The sequence below is a fragment of the Oncorhynchus clarkii genome, chromosome 19 (assembly GCF_045791955.1).
Source record: "Oncorhynchus clarkii lewisi isolate Uvic-CL-2024 chromosome 19, UVic_Ocla_1.0, whole genome shotgun sequence".
In the NCBI taxonomy this organism is placed as follows: Eukaryota; Metazoa; Chordata; class Actinopteri; order Salmoniformes; family Salmonidae; genus Oncorhynchus; species Oncorhynchus clarkii.
The window spans coordinates 11445654-11464313 of NC_092165.1; the positions used below are offsets into that span (position 1 = coordinate 11445654).

General features: G+C 41.7%; 2 protein-coding genes and 2 non-coding genes across 4 annotated transcripts in view; 3 read left to right on the forward strand and 1 right to left on the reverse strand.

Moving 5' to 3' along the window:
- The window catches only part of LOC139374711 (lipopolysaccharide-responsive and beige-like anchor protein), a 370713-nt gene extending 362404 nt beyond the window's left edge, over positions 1–8309 (reverse strand). Inside the window, exon 1 of the mRNA XM_071115819.1 lies at positions 7450–8309. Coding sequence (XP_070971920.1) covers positions 7450–7632 — 183 coding nt within the window. The 5' untranslated portion in view covers positions 7633–8309. The remainder of the gene's footprint in view (positions 1–7449) is intronic.
- Positions 8310–14344: 6035 nt separating this feature from the next.
- On the forward strand, positions 14345–18488 carry LOC139374714 (small ribosomal subunit protein eS1). The gene is made up of 6 exons (XM_071115822.1): positions 14345–14431; positions 15249–15352; positions 16316–16503; positions 17134–17342; positions 17674–17783; positions 18326–18488. The coding sequence occupies exons 1-6, from the start codon at positions 14370–14372 to the stop codon at positions 18451–18453; spliced, it is 801 nt and encodes a 266-aa protein (XP_070971923.1). The 5' UTR covers positions 14345–14369; the 3' UTR covers positions 18454–18488.
- On the forward strand, positions 16190–16256 carry LOC139375561 (small nucleolar RNA SNORD73). Its single transcript, XR_011627814.1, has one exon. It is a non-coding gene; the product is annotated as a small nucleolar RNA SNORD73 (small nucleolar RNA).
- On the forward strand, positions 17811–17940 carry LOC139375570 (small nucleolar RNA SNORA17). Its single transcript, XR_011627822.1, has one exon. It is a non-coding gene; the product is annotated as a small nucleolar RNA SNORA17 (small nucleolar RNA).
- Positions 18489–18660: the final 172 nt, after the last annotated feature.

Here is an 18660-nt window from a genome sequence, read left to right on the forward strand (position 1 = left end):
TGTCTATGACATTCTACTGAGGAAACTGAATACATGCAGCTCAGGTGTCTATGACATTCTACTGAGGAAACTGAATACATGCAGCTCAGGTGTCTATGATATTCTACTGAGGAAACTGAATACATGCAGCTCAGGTGTCTATGACATTCTACTGAGGAAACTGAATACATGCAGCTCAAGTGTCTATGACATTCTACTGAGGAAACTGAATACAGGAGCGCAGGCTGAAATATTTATGAGATCTGAGACAAGAGGAGCTGTAAATCTATAAAGACTGAATGCAACAATTGGATTCAGACAGAGGCCTACAAACGAACTCAAATAAAAGTTCATAAATATTTGAATTATGAATGAAAGCACAAGGTACAACGGAAGGCCATGTCCCTCTGCATGAGAATTTAAATAGAAAATGCACACATATGCACAAAGTAGTTACTCTAACAACCTTGACCAGGAAGCACAGGGATATCCACTACAGTATTAGCTCAGAGGTTTCGCCAAAGTACAGATCTAGGATCAGTTTCCCCTTCCCCCAATACTAACCTAACTATTAGTGGGAAAAATACAAAACTGACCCAGCATCTAGGGGAAACTTCACCTACTCCACAGCATCAGGGAGAGGGGAACCTGATTGCCTGTTCGCATGCATGGTGTCCATGGCAACCACTACAAAAGGCTATCATGGGCCTGCCCAGCCATAGCGACCTGGCTTGGAGTAAAACCCAGGTGACATTCCACAGAGCCAAATCCCCCATCTCCAGTGTCAGGGCAGAGCCCAGCAGTCTTAGTCATTCTGAGTCAATGGTTTACAGAGCAGAGCCAGACTGGCATACGATTCAGCTTCCAGTGAGTGGGGAGGCGCAGTTAAATCAAGCTGCCTGGCTGAGTGTGACGGCCTGAGGTAGACCTGTAGCTAGGCCTAGCTATTGTCCATAATGCAGGGGTCGTGTTAACGCAGAGTATTTCACGCAGAAAAAAAACTAAATGATAAAACGCATAAGACACATCTTGCTGCGTTTTGTAAACACAGATCTAAACTGCTCTTTATTGCAATTTGTGCTCGGCGTCAGGATAATTTGGTGCTTCACTTGCACTTCTCTACTCTGATGAGAATTCACAAACGGGAATTTTATCAGGAGACAGTGCTCTGACTGATGTGCAGCCACTTTTCTAGGTGTAGCCTGCTTTTCTCTGCTAAAATGCAAGATGAACTTCAAGCAAAACAAATGTAGCTGGCTACATTCTTTCTATGATTAACATTAGAACTACGATGGCCATGCATCGTATGTATATACACACACAAAAAATATTTTTCATTGTTAGATCATTTACTTGTGTGGCTGCTAGCCAAATAGTGTTGCACTTCTGTTGTCATCTGATTTAAAAAATGAAGCCACTTCTGCTGAATGTGTTGCACTGATGTATTTTTCGAAGGAAAACTATAGTTGCACGTCCCTGATCACTCTATTGAATAAATAAAAAAAACACGACTTTTAAAATAAAATATTCTCGCTTTTATCCATAATAATGTCATCATGTCCACTAGCCTAGCAGCACTGTATCTGCCAGCTGTTGGCTAGAGCACACATGCAGAGACCAGAGTGGGCACATACACTATATAACGCAACAGTTTGTGACAAAACGATCGGTAGAGATGAAAATGAAATGGAAACACAATGAACTTTGTAGTTTTTTTGTACCAAATAAAAATCTGTTTTGCGCACTACGTCATCACGCACTGAATTTTAACCGCAACGAGTCAGTTTGGTAAAACAGCACTGGTGGGAAAATGCAAATATTCTAAAATCTGCATAAAGAAAATATGCGCATGAAAATCTGGCGCCAATTGGAAGGTATCAACTGGTCGATAGGCTGTTGGTCGATCGAGATTTCTTTAGTCGAACAGTAGCAAAACACAAGAATAATTTCATGGTGTACAAGACACCTGTCTGAGTGGACTGATCCATTGTGGAGGCCGTGGGAATGGCAGTCCATCACTAAGACATGTGCTACTGAATTGAATATGGTTATAACATAAGAACAATGGTGCAATACTAATACAAATTATTTTATAACAAACGTGCTTTCCCCCGCATTGGATAGTGATGGCTGTCCGCGGTTCTAAAACACTGTTGAATTGCCGCAACTTCCTGGACCATATTGCTATGTGTATAATAGCAAAGTAATAATAATAACCCTCCTTTTTCTTGATCTCCTTCTTATTACTATTATTATCGTTATGATCATCATAATAATAATAAGTCATGTCATTATCATTAGTAGGCTTAGTATAGCAGCCTTGTATAACCACCATCGAGCTGTAGGCCAAAGACCACATCCTGTTTAGTCTTAATACCGTAACTTACTTACGGCCTATATTTCAATACTTATATAGGCTACAGCATCAATCAATCATTCATATTATCACACGTCGTCACATCAGTCATGATTTTAAATGCAATCAAGTATTTTCGTTTTAAAATAAAATAAAGTGATTCTGGAATAATTAGCAAACCGTTCCACTTCAGAAATTACATTCATAAATGTAATGTCCCCTGTACCCATTTTATTGTCACGTGTTCAGAGTTTGTTATAATATTCTATAGGTCAGGCCCGATTGGTCACGTGCAAGGGTTGAGGGTAGTTGTGCACGATATATCGGTGAACATATCGGAATCGTTTAATGCCGATGTGCAAAACCGATGTCAAAGCTGACGTGCATACCTATATAACGTAGGTACATGGGATATTACATCACGTCAAATTTTGCCATATACATGCAACATAGTATTCCTAAACTAGCCCCAATGTCTGCTGTGTGGATCGAGCAGTCAACAAGTCAAGCAGTCATTTGAGAGAGTAAAAAAATGTCAGCGATACAACAAAGGCGAAATCCATTAAAGCCAAGATAATCTAATTCATTGCCCTTGACAATCAACTGTTCTCTGCACCGGTAAACACTACCAAGTGCGCTATTTTTCCGATGTTGCCTTACCGGAGTTACACTAATAGAGTCACTGCTATTAGCTTCATGACATACATACTATGGAATGCCGTTTGGGTCTTTGCATGTCAAAATAAATACAATAGATACAGTAGCACAGTAACCAGAACGGGTTGTGTTGTGAAGCTAGCCACAATAAGGATTAGGCACAATAGTGGAATTTGCGGTTTGCCTTCAAAATAAAAGTATGTCATTGACAGTGATGCAAATAGTAGAATTATGACATATTTTAGTTTGAAGGCTAACCGCAAAGTCCACTATTGCGGCTAATCCTTATTGTGGCTAGCTTCCGACCACCATTAATCAATTAAGAACAGTCACATAAATTAGGGTTATTTTTAGATGATGACACCTAGCTAGCTAACTATATAGCTACTGAAACAGATGACGTTTTGCTATGTTTTTGGGGAAGAACATTGTTTGCATCCATGAGCTAGCTAGCTTTTTTTTTTTACCAACACTGTAGGTGCGCGAGACAACTTTACCAGCATCATAGCTGTATCGATGAATCGTTGTGACATATGAAATACAAGTGAGTGTAATCAACACGTAAAAAATGTATGAACACGTTCAATTATTATGTGGTGTGCAGTCACATTCAGGTCCTGATTGGTCAACAAGCTTATTTGACACAACAAATAGTGTTATTTGACACGTCAAATAGTGGTAAATAGTATATTTTTGGATACGCAAAGACCTAAAGACCGTTCTATAGAAATCCTGGTTGAGAATGAAATGACTGAACAAATGAACAATGAAACAGGACAGCAAATAAGTGAAAGAAATAGGTTTGATTATGTTTTACTGGTAATGGGGACATACGTAAATGCCAACAAAATAACTTGTGTGTGTGTGTGTGTGTGTGTGTGTGTGTGTGTGTGTGTGTGTGTGACCTTTATTTAACTAGGCAAGTCAGTTAAGAACAAATTCTTATTTACAATGGCAGCCTACCCCGGCTAAATCCGGACAACGCTGGGCCAACTGTGCGCTTCCTTATGGGACTCCCAATCATGTTCAGATGAGATACAGCCTGGATTCGAACCAGAGACTCTAGTGAGATGCAGTGCCTTAACACACACATGGGCGCAGTGGTCGAACTAATTAACTACACTAGAATGCTTAAAAAGGCCGCTAAAATTTTAAATATCGGTATCGGCCAAAAATGTCATATCGGTGCATCACTAGTTGAGGGAATAGGGAATGTTTTTCCTAAACATGAGGGATTTTGGTAATAGAACTTTTCAGTCAGAAATGGCTGTAATTATGTTGCAGCTTCAGCAACATGGACAGCGGGATAAACACTGTTGAAGTTCAGTAGTGGTCACTGCAACATGGAGGAGAGAGACAATGGATGCTAGTCACACAGTCACTCACTGTCCTTTAACACAGCACAGCAAGTCTGAGCACAAACAAATCAATTAGGTCGGCTCCCTCTAGTCATTTGTGCATCTTAATTATTTCATCAAACAGTGCGCTGAAAGCACCAGATAAGCTCAGTGCATATCGTTTATTTTATTAAAACACATAGGATGTGTCTACATATGGAAAAATACACGTTTAAAAATGTTGACCAATCGATTCGTCGAAAGAACAGACGACTCTTGGTAGACCAAGATTTTTTTTTTGTCGGGGACAGCCCTAATTCAGAATGCTACGCTACCCATGATCCCTTGCACTATCCTAAGTCTGGCTGGATATCCTATTCATTTGAGAGATTTGTTTGAGGAAAAATGTATTGTGTCTTTGACCTAACAATGGGTGTATGAGTCATCTGCGGAGCGACTGCAAATTAGCCACTTCTGGAGAGAGGAGGTTCCAGCCAATATGATAAATCCAGCTCTCTCTCTGTGTGTGTGTGTGTGTGTGTGTGTGTGTGTGTGTGTGTGTGTGTGTGTGTGTGTGTGTGTGTGTGTGTGTGTGTGTGTGTGTGTGAGCAGAAGGAGAGATCAGAAAGAAGAGCACAGAGCATGAAATGCAAAGTGCCATGTCTCAAAAACCTCAAATGACATTGGCCATGCTAAACAAACAAGAGGGAATGGAGGGGAGACAGGTCAGGTACAAACGCATCAGTAGGCACAAGGACTCACGTTGTTTCCCAAATGGCACCTTATTTCCTTATATTGAATAAGGTGCTTTATCTTGGCCAGGTCACAATTGTAAATGAGAACTTGTTCTCAACTTGCCTACCTGGTTAAATAAAGGTGAAATAAATCAAATAAATAAAAAATATAGTGCACTAATTTTGACCTAGGTCCCATATGGCTCTGTTCAAAAGTAATGCAGAATGTAGGGAATAGGGTGCCATTTGGGATGCAGCCACAGCCTGAGAGATCCCCTCACTCTGGCACATCGGAGACCTGGCTGGTTTTCTCTACTGCTCATTTCTGTGTACTGCAATTATGTCTTCCCCTCTCTGGATAAAGAAACTATCATCAATATGCACTTTATAATAGACACGTCGCCAGAGGGTAATATTTCTGGGTTTATCTCACACCGTGCAGGCCAGCAGCACAAAGCTGAAAACCGAGCTCGGAAACACGACGGAGCATAAAACTAGTACCACTGTGATATCGTTCAACTGAAAGACATCAACGACAGAAAGAATGTTTGACCCCCATCCCCCCCCAAAAAAAATCATGCTTGGGTTTCTATATTTGGAATGACATTTGAAACAGCATTCTAAATGCTAAGGCATTGTTCCAGCAGCCAGCCACTTATCCACTTTCCTCACAGCTACCTGAGGGTGAGGGCTGACTCTATGAGGGACTTTAGTGTTCACGTGGGGAGGGAGGGACACAGTGCCGTTTGTGTGTGTGTGTGTGTGTGTGTGACTCCATTGTGTTGCCACAGTGACAAAGCAGTTCTTCCTCCCGTTCTCATTAACTGCCAGCCTTTCCTGCTCTTTTTCCACTTAACCCTCCATGCTCTGCTTCAGCGACTCACTAGCCTATCCTCTATTAGTTTAATTCATTCCTAGACCTGAGCCTCAATGTCTGCAGCCAACCAATGACAGAGAGAGAGAGAGACCTTGCAGAGATACCTTAGAATAATATTGTGCAATTTGAGCAGACTATCATGAAATATGACACACCTCTTTTAAACAAACTGAAATCATGACAGAGAGATATCATGTAGGCCCTGTTCCCATATATTTATAGTCCAACAAGTATGCACTTGTATCTATTACACTCCCACTGTAGAACTGTTACTAAAGTGTCACTAAGATGTCACTTTAGTACTTATAGAGTGCCACAGTAGGAGTCATAATACCTATCAAGTCTAGCGGTCAAACAGGGAAATGGTTCCAATCGTTATTCAACCATTCATTTTTCCCATAGGGGATTTTAGAAACATTTCAATGAGGGCTGTGTTTCATGAAGGCTTACCCTGGCCTGACGTTTTGATAACTGTGTAAATCTCTCTAGGACAAAGTGACTTATTAATATATTCACCTGTATTTACCGCCCAAAACTGAAATGCTAATTAGCTGCTAATGCCATGATGATCTGGAAGAGACTGACGAATCGAGGCAAAGGTAAGAATCTCTGGATGAACTATCTAATGTTAGCTAAATGTAGTACTGAATAAATTGGCTATATTTCTTTAAAATTGACAATTCTGTGAACTGTCTTGTGCACATTTTAAATGGACACAATACCTGTTAGAAAAGGTGTCAGCTTGAGATGACGTGCAGGAGCTTGCAGGGATTTGTAGTTTTGCATGATGTATACGAATCCGAGAGTAAATAGAGCCAAACATATTGGATACAAGTTGTCTGAGAGAGATTTACATGGCTATCAAAACGCAACGCCAGGGTAAGCCTACACAAAACACAGACCTTATTTTAAATGTTTCTAAAATCCCCTATGGGAAAAATGGATGGTGGAAAAAACTATTGGAACCATTTCCCTGGATGGCTAGGTTTTATGGGTATTACGACACCTCCACTGTAGGGCTATAAACATTAGTTTTCTAAACTATGAACAGGACTATGCCTATTGCATCCTGTATGAATAATAAGAAAAGTGATCATGCCTCGCTGCTTGGTTACAAAGCTTTTCCAAGTAATGATTTGTAAAACCAATATAGCATTTCCATCACCATACAAACTCTACAAAGAAAACTCTTATGCACCATTAGTCCACACATTTCTAACTAATAGGCTATAGCCTAATTCCGCATAGCCTACTACTCTAGTTACCTTATCATGGAAAGTAAATATTATGTACTCAGCTATTGGACCATATAGTAGGCTAACTAATGAAGTAGCCTAGTCACAATATAGCCTTCATTATAAACTAATATTATGGCCAGGATGCAGCCTAAGGTGTACCAGAAAAATAGAAATGGCAGGTTGGTAGACAGAGCAACGTGTAACATGATCCTCTATGGACGGTTTCCAGGGACTATTTAGATTAGAGTGTGGCTTCCGATAATCAGCTTACCAGGTTGAAGACGGTCTCCACAATGTCCCGGTTGGAAACTTCCCCAACTTCCACCAGGCCGGCGAGGACAGCGAATTTCATTTTGATTCCTCGGATTGGGATCCCAGGGTTGAGCGACACCGCCGCAGCTCCATCACCTTGCCCGGCTGATCGCCCAGCACCAGGCGTCTCCTCGCTAGCCATTGCTACAGGAGGACAGGTGGCGGTAACAGGTAAGGCACCTGTTCACCCCCAAAGGCGGTAATGGGATACAGGAAAGTCGGTGAAAGAAAAAAATCAATGGTATCCTCTTTCCAGTTATGTCGACAGTCTGGAGGTAAACAACGAAAATATGTCCCTCCCCATTCAAAACAGTTCCCAAAATAAGCCTTCGAGTCAACAAAGTATGTTTTGTAGTCCGCGAAAGGCACAGGAGCATGAGGGTTTGATTTCTAGCCGATGACACCGCGACATTGGAGTTGTCACTGCGTTTCCATGCAGAACTCCTCTCCCCCGGTCAGAAACTTGATGAGGAGGCGAATGAAATAATGCATCAAAAACCGTTCACTAAAATGGACCGGCTTAATAAGATTTGGTTCTAAAGGCAAGTCGCAGAGACCTTGCCCTTCCTCCCCTCTGTCAAAATATAAGAGGCACCTGCGACTTTCATTTCTTCACTAGTCCAACCAAGCTACAGCAGTAGAACTTGCTATTGTCACAGCAGGCTTGACAGGTAGAGTGCTGTCATGAGCAAGAACTCCTAAACGTGGCTCAAGTACCGCAACAGCGCCAGTGGTGCTCGACAAGGGACAGCAGTCATCCACTCGGTCCTTCCCTAAAAACTGCTAGACTTGTTCAAATTTCAGTGTTAACCCACTTACAGCGCTTTCCCTGATTTACCCCCTGCTACAGCTCTTCCCCGCCATGACAGTATTATACCAGTATTCTGCCAGCGGCACAAATGATGACGTCATGTTCGTATGGTAACTCGGAAACCTTTAAAATAAAAGCCCGCATTTCAAAACATTACAATTCAAAATATATTACATTACATTTGAATCAATGGCCACTTTTACTGTGCCAACAAGAAAAGGCAATAGGTCATTTATGAAGAAAAAAATATATAAGACCTACATACACATACAGTAGAGGTACCGTTTATACCTGTCTCAGCTAATGTGGGGTGGAAAATACTCAGTAGGGTTTCTAATAACCAAATATGTGTCATTTTTGAAGGGGACTGTGTCACACGGTCTGCTGCTGGCTGAGTATTAACTGAGTATTTCACACACAACACTTCATCTGAGGCAGGTAGAAAAGTAATCTTTACAAGCCAATATGTATCCCATGAAGAGTCTATAACAGTGTGCTGCATTGGTGGCTATGGAGGGGGTGGAGTGAAAAGCCAGCAGCCGGCTGTGAGACAGTCCACCGCCAAAGATAATTATATTTGGTTAGTAGAGATGAAACTGAGTATTTCCCATCACAGTTTATATGAGACAGGTAGTCTCTACAACCCAAAAAGTACTCGTTGCCTAGCACAAGAGACCAATTTAAGTTTTGCAGACTCTATTGAATAATTCCAATAACATATGTTTGTATTTTATTAAACGTGTATTTCTTTAAATTCAGCCTACACAATAGCTTTCAACATTCCAGTATTTGTTTAAACTTTCTAAATAAATGCATAAATAATACAAGAAAATCAATACATTGGTTGCAATGCTGTGAAAAACAGTTGTACCGCCATAGATTGCAAAAAAATGGATATTCTCAAAGTTTAGCATGTATTAACCGGGGACTCTTATTTACGGGGGAAAAAATCCGCGATCGTGCTGCCAGCATAATATCCTGCTGCTAAGAGAACAGTAATGAGTGGAGCATGCGCAGTGGGCATCGAGTGACTTCGACAGGGTGTCTCAGGCGTTGATATATCTCAATGGTCTCAGCTGTAGCCCAGGTGGATGGCGCTGTGGACTTGTTCATGTTAGGGACAGAGGGGAGGCTTATAATGCAGGAAACGAGCAGGGCTTCACAAACATTGGGTTCCAAAGGAATAGAGTCTAATGTACAATTTCGCCTCATATTGCAGCCGGTTGGACGTCTGAAGGCAAGACGAAGATACTTGCTCGAGTCAGGAGTCATGTACTGCTGTGCACTCAAAGACATACCAGAGATTTTGCATTAAACAAATTGCATATAAAAACTTTAAGGATTAGGCTGTAATAATGGTTGTCAATGTAATGTTTATTTTCTCCAATAGGCAGACTTTAGGCATTATCTACCCACATTATGCAACCATGGTTACAGTTGTGTAGAAGGGGAAACATTTGTAACATGTTTATATTATTGCTAAAAAAAATAAGAGTAGACAAAATAATGTCCTGCTGTAAAAATAAATATAAGTCATATTCACATGAGATATGTAAATTGTGATGCTTCTCTCTACAGTCCATGCAGTGGAACATTGACAGCTGTAATGCAACCGGAGGTGATAGAAACTAGACATTAAAACGATGTGACAGCGATGCTTCTCCTGCCTCTTCCAGTCACTGACCCATGTTGCAAGAAAGGCATTGCACTGTACTTGTGCATGTGACATTAAAACTTGAAACTTGTTTAAGGCGTTTATGAGACCAAATAGATACATTGTCAGATAGGTTTCTATTTCATTTAGCCTATGTATATTGAATAGCCTATGTATGATTGAAATATAGTCAAAGATCAAATACAACGTATTTGAACAAAGATCGTTATTGCATCATAAAGATGTGTGTCTCCTCTCATCTCCTAGGAGGCTCTGATACAGGATGACTTCAGTTGCTCAGTGGAATGTGGGATGGCTCCCAGTCCTAGGCTGCATCCTAAATGGCACAGTATTCCCTATATAGTGCACTACTTTTGACCGGGACCCATAAGGCTCTCGTCAAAAGGAGTGCACTGTGTGGGGAATAATGTGCCCTTTTAGGACGCAGTTCTAGTGCTGTTGCCAAGGAGTCAGGCAGCGCCACAATTATTTTGACCTCACAAGCAGTCCCTCTCCCTGGGGACACTGGGACACAAGGCAGTCAGTTGAGTTCCAGCATCAGACAGATGATGCGTCCCAAATGGCACCCAGAGCTCTATGGGGAATAGGGGGCTCTGATCAAAAGAAGTGCACTGTAAAGGAAATAGGGTTCCATTTGGGACGTAGACAAAGTCAAGGTTGGTCTCAGTAGCAGTGACCTGAAATACAAGTGCTTACTACAGTGCAATGCTTTAATTTACATGCAGGCTACGTTGAGTGGGTTCAAGTCAAGACACTTTTGCACTGACTTACCTGAGGTAACCTACAAAATGAAAGTAAGAGAGAGTGTTGATATAGTAACTTGTATTTCATAGTTGGCTGTTGAACTGCAACCTTGATGATGTAAATTAAATACACATTTCATTTACAACATTTTATTTTCTTGTTTTGTCTTTTGTGTTCCACAACACATTAATGAATTCAGCTACTCACACAGCTTTGTGCCAAAGTGCTGTCATCTTTTGATTGGATGAACATTCATTATATCCTTCCAAATCAATACCTGAGGGAAATAAAACATTTTTAAATACCCTGAACAAATAAAGGCTTCTAAAACCATACAGTTCGAAAACACATCCTCTTGACTGTTCTCTTTAAGAAATGTATTCTGCGTGAAGCTTGGATTTACTTTGAACCCCCCCCCCATGTGGCAGATTCGATCAGAAAACTAAGCTGAGTGAAGGCTGTTGCATTATGATGACAAGGGGGAATTTCACATGTCTCTCCAGAGACTACCCACTGGGCACAGATGTCAATTCAAGGTCTATTCCACTTTAGTTCAATGTCATTTTGTTGAAATGACATGGACAGGGCCGGTTTAATACAGGGGTTTCCCGGGGCTGAAGCCCCTGGGCCCAGACCAGTGGGGGGCCCAAGAAGCATATATACAGTATATATTATAATTTTTTGACTGCAACCACAGGAGGATTCAGGAGCCCACTCTCAATGAGTGTAGACAACCTGCTGCTGCTGCTCTACTAATCATCAGAGGGGGGAGGAGAGGAGGTATGGTGCCCACGTGGGTAACTGGGGGTCCCTGCCTTGATTGGGTAACCGATTAATAAAAAACTGCATAATAAATAAATGTGACTGGTCGATTGCGTGAGTCAGGGGCTGGGCCGAAGAGCCAAAAAAACACAATTACGTTTTTTTTTATCCAACCACAGGAGCCTGCTCTCAATGTTCAAAATACCCCAGAGAGCTGTCACGCCCTGACCTTAGTTATCTTTGTTTTCTTTATTATTTTGGTTAGGTCAGGGTGTGACAAAGGTGGTTTGTTTAGTTTTTTTATTGTCTAGAGGTTTTTGTATGTCTAGGAGTTTTGTAGTCTAGGTGTTTATATGTCTATGGTTGCCTAGATTGGTTCTCAATTAAAGGCAGCTGTTTATCGTTGTCTCTGATTGGGGACCATATTTAGGTAGCCATATTCCTTGGGTAGTTTGTGGGTTCTTATTCTATGTTTAGTTACCTGTCTGCACTAGCCATAATGGCGTTAAGGTTAGTTTTGTTCAGTGTTGCATTCGGTTAATAAAAGTAGAATGTACGCTTACCACGCTGCGCCTTGGTCTCCTGTTTATGACGACCGTGACGAGCATAATATAGCCACAGAGGATCAATAGTTTAAAAAAAATATCAGTGAATATATCAGTTAAATTGTATCAGAAGTGCATACACCAGCATAAAGGAAACACCAGCATAAAGTGTATTGGGTCACCACAAGCTGCCAGAACAACTTCAATGCGCCTTGGCATAGATTGTACAAGTGGACATAAACCATGCCAGGAAATTGCACCCCACACACCATAACATTCACTTTGTATCCCTCACTTAAGTGTTTCCTTTATTTTGGCAGTTACCTACAGTCGGGGAGGCCGCAATTTGACCAGCATGCACGCCAAATATACACCTTGTTGCATTGTGGCCATAGACATATAATGCATAAAAGGGATTTGGAACCTCTTACCCTGGCAATTTGAGTGTTAAACTCATGGGTACACTATCATTGGCTGCCAGTCGTGAAAGTCAATGTTTATGCATGACACTGTGTTAACTAACCTCCAGACGAGCTTCAATGCCATACAACTCTCCTTCCGTGGCTTCCAACTGCTCTTAAACGCAAGTAAAACTAAATGCATGCTATTCAACCGATCACTGCCCGCACCTGCCCACCTGTCCAACATCACTACTCTGGACGGCTCTGTTTTAGAATACGTGGACAACTACAAATACCTGGGTGTCTGGTTAGACTGTAAACTCTCCTTCCAGACTCACATTAAGCATCTCCAATCCAAAATTAAATCTAGAATCGGCTTCCTATATCGCAACAAAGCATCCTTCCCTCATGCTGCCAAACGTGCCCTCGTAAAACTGACCATCCTACCGATCCTCGACTTCGGTGATGTCATCTATAAAATAACCTCCAACACTCTACTCAACAAACTGGATGCAGTCTATCACAATGTCATCCGTTTTGTCACCAAAGTCCCATACACTACCCACCATTGCAACCTGTACGCTCTCGTTGGTTGGCCCTCGCTTCATACTCGTCGCCAAACCCACTGGCTACAGGTTATCTACAAGTCTCTGCTAGGTAAAGCCCCGCCTTATCTCAGCTCACTGGTCACCATAGCAGCACCCACTCGTAGCACTTGCTCCAGCAGGTATATCTCACTGGTCACCCCCAAAGCCAATTCCTTCTTTGGTCGTCTTTCCTTCCAGTTCTCTGCTGCCCATGACTGGAACGAATTGCAAAAATCTCTGAAGCTGGAGACTCACATCTCCCTCACTAGCTTTAAGCACCAGCTGTCAGAGCAGTTTACAGATCACTGCACCTGTACATAGCCTATCCGTAAACAGCCCATCTATCTACCTACCTCATCCCCATACTGATATTTATTTGTTTATTTATTTTGCTCCTTTGCACCCCAGTATCTCTACCTGCACATTCATCTTCTGCCGATCTACCATTCCAGTGTTTAATTGCTATATTGTAATTACTTCGCCACCATGGCCTATTTATTTCCTTAACTTACCTCATTTGCACTCACTGGATATAGACTTTTTGTTTTCTTTTGTTCTACTGTATTATTGACTGTATGTTTTGTTTATTCCATGTGTAACTCTGTGTTGTTGTATGTGTCGAATTGCTACGCTTTATCTTGGCCAGGTCGCAGTTGCAAATGACAACTTGTTCTCAAGTAGCCTACCTGGTTAAATAAAGGTGAAATAAAACAAATAAAAAATAAACATATTCATTCATTCTGGAACAGAGATTCATATTATTATAAATCATACGTGCTTCTACACCTGCATTGCTTGCTGTTTGGGGTTTTAGGCTGGGTTTCTGTACAGCACTTTGAGATATCAGCTGATGTACGAAGGGCTATATAAATACATTTGATTTGATTTTGATATATGAATTATATAATATAATATGATTATGTATTTATTTACAGAATTTCAGACACACAACACAATATGTGTCAGACTGAATGTCAATCATTCATGTGAGCGTTTGAACTGAGCTAAATGTCAAAGTGGGTGTGTTTAACGTTAATTGTTTATTTGGATCCGCATTAGCTTTTGCAGAAGCAGCAGCTATTGTAGTGGATACAGTAGAATCAGGATTGAAATATCAATATTGTAGCATAACAATACTATATCTTACAATGTAGCAAACACTTCCTGAGTTTATTAAATGTTGTTATAACGTATCAAATAAAGGACTGCGATGTCACGCTAGGCCAGTAGTGAACGACAACGTGCTAGTCTTGGTCTCAACATATCGCGAGTCGCGAGATGTGAGGAATCTCAGCTCTGTCTTTAACACTCGCGATAATTCCTATTTCCTTCTCTTTCACTCCCTGTAGCCAACATGGCAGTCGGCAAGAATAAGAGGCTGACCAAAGGTGGCAAAAAAGGTGCCAAAAAGAAGATGTAAGTAGCGCAATTCATCCATTAAATCACGCAATACACACTATTAAGTTCAGGTTATTGACTTTCAGTTTGAAAATGTGAAAGATGAGGTTGATTTTAACTGGATGCACTCCGACCGGTCACTGTTGCTAATATGCTAGGCTCACCGCGCATTCAGTATTCATGAGTTTGTGCATAAGCGACACTGAACTGTTATGTAAGAGACTGTCAAAGTCTTAACACAGGCTGCATATCGTGAAGCATTTTATATAAATGTGCCGAAATGCACACACAGCCGATGTCGCAAGATTACAGGCAGTCTTAAGCTAAGCTACCTAACTAGATCATCCCTGTAACTATGGTGGCTAGCAAGATGGCAGACAGTCATCCATGAACTTAACGTGGACAACGTTAGCTAGACGAAGTATTTTCTACGAAATGATGTGGTCAAACAGAATTAAAGTATTGTAGCCAAGCCAGCCAGGGCTACATGTGCGTGGTGCCAACCCTTCAGTCTTTAGCGAGAAAATTATAATTTGTAAGATAATTTAGCTAGTTAGCTGGGCCTTACATTAGTAACCAGCTAGCTAACGTTATGCTATCACAGTCATGTTTTATTGATTAGCCAGGTGCCTGTTGAATTTCCACGTTTGATTGTACTGGAAGTTGAGTTCATACCATTGCCAGCATTTGACAGTAACAAGTTTACGCGAAACCAACCAAAGGGCTAACGTTAACTAGACTGCAACCTTAGTTTCTTTAGCTAGCTACATAGGCCTGTGTCATCAAAACAGATTAACAGAACTGATATTGACCATACTACTTTCGCTATCCCCAGTGTCGACCCATTCTCCAAGAAGGACTGGTATGATGTCAAGGCACCCGCTATGTTCAACATCCGCAACATTGGCAAGACCTTGGTATCCAGGACTCAGGGAACCAGTAAGTTTGTTTCTCCAACTGATGATGCCGATTAATGGAGCAACACATGGTTCAGTGGTGATGGCTACCAGTATGAAGACTAACATGCAGCAAAATAACTGCAGACAGAGCCACATGGTTCTGTGGAATTATAGCACTGTTTGGAAACTAGGGGTTGATTCAAGTGAGGTGACTAAAACGTGAACTCCTGACCTTGTACTGTAGCTAGTAAGGTAGCCTAATTCAACTAGCTTTGGGAGTCTGTATATTGGTTGGACTCCCGAGTTATGCATCATTCTGGTGGGTGGCGACGGCTAATAACCCTACCGCAGTATAGCAGGCTTCGCCAAAAATGTTTCCGGTCAACAAAAGCATATGTATAATCTCTAGGAATTTACCAGACAAAGTGAAATGTCCCGCGCTCTCAAAATAAACATCAGTACCCAACTTTTGTCCGAACCGCACCATATTCCTGCCAAGTTAGACAGCGGTCTGCCATTAGACCACACACTTCACGCAAGACTTCCTGCCCCCAAAATCTACCATTTATTTAATAGCGAGGTACACATTTCACTACGTCTTGGTAAGTGGAGTTCCTAGAGATTATACATGTGCTTTTGTTGACAGGAAGCGTTTTTTTTGTCGAAGCCAACTATGGTGGTAGGGTTATTTTCCATCAACACAAGAACGATGCACAACTCGGAGTCCCAACTAATAGAGTCCTGAAGTTGTCCTTAAACTACCTTTAAATATGGGTTTGTTGGTCAGTAATGTCCCTTTTTAGTCATCCCTTTTTAAAATGGTTTCAACTTATCGGTCTAGTCTTGGTTTTGTTTGTACCGTACTTAACACAATGGGAATGCATGATGACAAATTGTTTCGGCCCAATGATTGCCACTGATTACTGGTAAAGAGATCTGATGTTCCCGGCCTTGGCCTCCATTCCCCTCACTGCATCCCACATCAACTAATCTGTTCTACTAGGAATCGCCTCTGATGGTCTGAAGGGACGTGTGTTCGAGGTGAGCCTCGCTGACCTGCAGAACGATGAGGTGGCCTTCCGCAAGTTCAAGCTGATCTCAGAAGACGTGCAGGGCAAGAACTGCCTGACCAACTTCCACGGCATGGACCTGACCCGTGACAAGATGTGCTCCATGGTCAAGAAGTGGCAGGTGAGGAATCCTACAGGAGGATGTAACACACAGCTGGATTTGTGGAGATATTGTGTTTTTGATATGTGTTTATAATTACAGTACAAAATGTATGGAAATGGGTCATCCTGTCATTAAAGGTGCAATAAGCAGGAATCACACCGCCATTTAATTAGCCTAATTTCAGTTTGATAAAACAACCAGTCATTGTTTAGAGAATCGTTAAACCGATGTAATATTTTCTATAACTAAACATTTTGTGTTTTTAGCTGTTTGAAGCTGGTCTGTAAAAGATGCAAAACTTAAGATCAGGAAGCATAGAAAAAACAAACATCTACTGCTTCTTATACTTCCTTTCAATGAGAATGGTAGAGTTATAACTCGCATTTCTGTGTGAAATTGGTCGGGTCGCCCAAAAAGTGTCATTGCAACTTTAAGCTGAAAGACGCCGCCTTTCCCTCAGTTTTTTCTCAGCACACGTGGAATGTAAACCACTATTTCAACATTGTATCCTAATACTGTCGCACCACCTTCAAAAGTGATGTACCATTATGGGTAATCTCAACACTATAAATTAACCTCTTCCTTGTAATGTGTTGGGGCCAATGTACCCAAAACTATTCATTGACCTTCATCCTGTCTCCCCGCCAGACCATGATTGAGGCCCATGTGGACGTGAAGACCACCGACGGCTACCTCCTGCGTCTGTTCTGCGTCGGCTTCACCAAGAAGCGCACCAACCAGATCAGGAAGACGTCGTACGCCCAGCACCAGCAGGTCCGTCAGATCAGGAAGAAGATGATGGAGATCATGACCCGTGAGGTTCAGACCAACGACCTGAAGGAAGTCGTCAACAAGCTGTAAGGACGTTTGCCATCCTGTTGCTGGTTCAATAGAATGTTCTGCACTCTGGGAAGATGTGGTCCATGTGAAATGCAACATGGAGTGCATATATGGGCATGCATATTATTTGGCTGTTAGAATAAGCAAATTTATTTCAACAAAATTGTTGGCTGTGTCGAACACTTTTCCTGCATTTTTAATTGTGTACAGTTAAGTTTTGATGTCTTGAGTAAGTTGAATGGCTTTCAATGAAGGCAGCCAGTAATTTAACTAGATCTCTCAGCTGGTCATTTTCAGTAGCCAAGCCAGGTTCCCTCTTACTGATTCACTTTTCCCTTTGTCCTCTAGGATCCCTGACTCCGTTGGCAAGGACATTGAGAAGGCCTGCCAGTCCATCTACCCCCTCCACGACGTCTACGTCAGGAAGGTTAAGATGCTGAAGAAGCCCAAGTTTGAGTGTAAGTCACCCTGAACCTCAAACCTATCCTGCCCCTTGAGGCGTTGCAGTCCGACAATGTGTCGAGCCTGTGTCATAAGGGGCGGAGAGTGAAAGGGTTATGTCTACGCCAAGGACCCAGAATGGTGGGTACTTGGAGTGATCATGGCTCCGACAGATGGCACAATACTAGACAATTAATGGTGTGAAAGAAAGCCTATTCAGGATCTTTGTCAAAAACTTACCATGCATTAAAAAACAACCAAGGTTATTGAAGGTCACCTTTGACTGAGCTTGGTTTAATCATGACCACTGTAAGGTACCCTCCCCATCATCTGGCAGCAGTTCCGTACGACATAATTGTATCTTAACATATGCCGATATGGCTGCATTCACAGGCAGCCAAATTCTGATCTTTTGGCCAATTAATTGTCAAATCAGATTTGGATTGTGTAAAACAGCCTAGGATACTAAATTATCCTAAGTGACTTATCCAATGTGTCTCTAACGGCCTGTTGAGTTGTACTCTGGTGTTGTGCTTATGTTATTCTTGTGTCCTTCCAGTGGGCAAACTGATGGAGCTCCACGGTGAGGGTGGTGGCAGCAGTACAGCCAAGCCCTCTGGGGATGACACTGGGGCTAAGGTGGATAGGGCCGACGGCTATGAGCCCCCCATCCAAGAGACCGTCTAAACGCCGACAGATTTAATAAAAAAATGTAAATGATACTCAACTGTTGGTGTCTTCTGTTAATGGGATGGTTGTTTAGTAAGGTATATTGTAAAGAGCTATTCTTTTTCAGGCATAAATCAAAGCATTTATATCTGGGAAAAGAAAAGCTATGCGAAACTCAACGTGTTACGCGTGATACCAAATTCTAAAACTGAGGCAGCTTATGGT

What these genes read in the sequence shown, in the direction of transcription:
- LOC139374714 (XM_071115822.1), top strand. Translation starts at nt 14,370, where the DNA reads ATGGCAGTCGGCAAGAATAAGAGGCTGACCAAAGGTGGCAAAAAAGGT. An exon ending in AAAGGTGCCAAAAAGAAGAT is followed by an intron (nt 14,432 to 15,248) that starts GTAAGTAGCGCA and finishes CGCTATCCCCAG; the next exon opens with TGTCGACCCATTCTCCAAGA. An exon ending in GAAGAAGCCCAAGTTTGAGT is followed by an intron (nt 17,784 to 18,325) that starts GTAAGTCACCCT and finishes GTGTCCTTCCAG; the next exon opens with TGGGCAAACTGATGGAGCTC.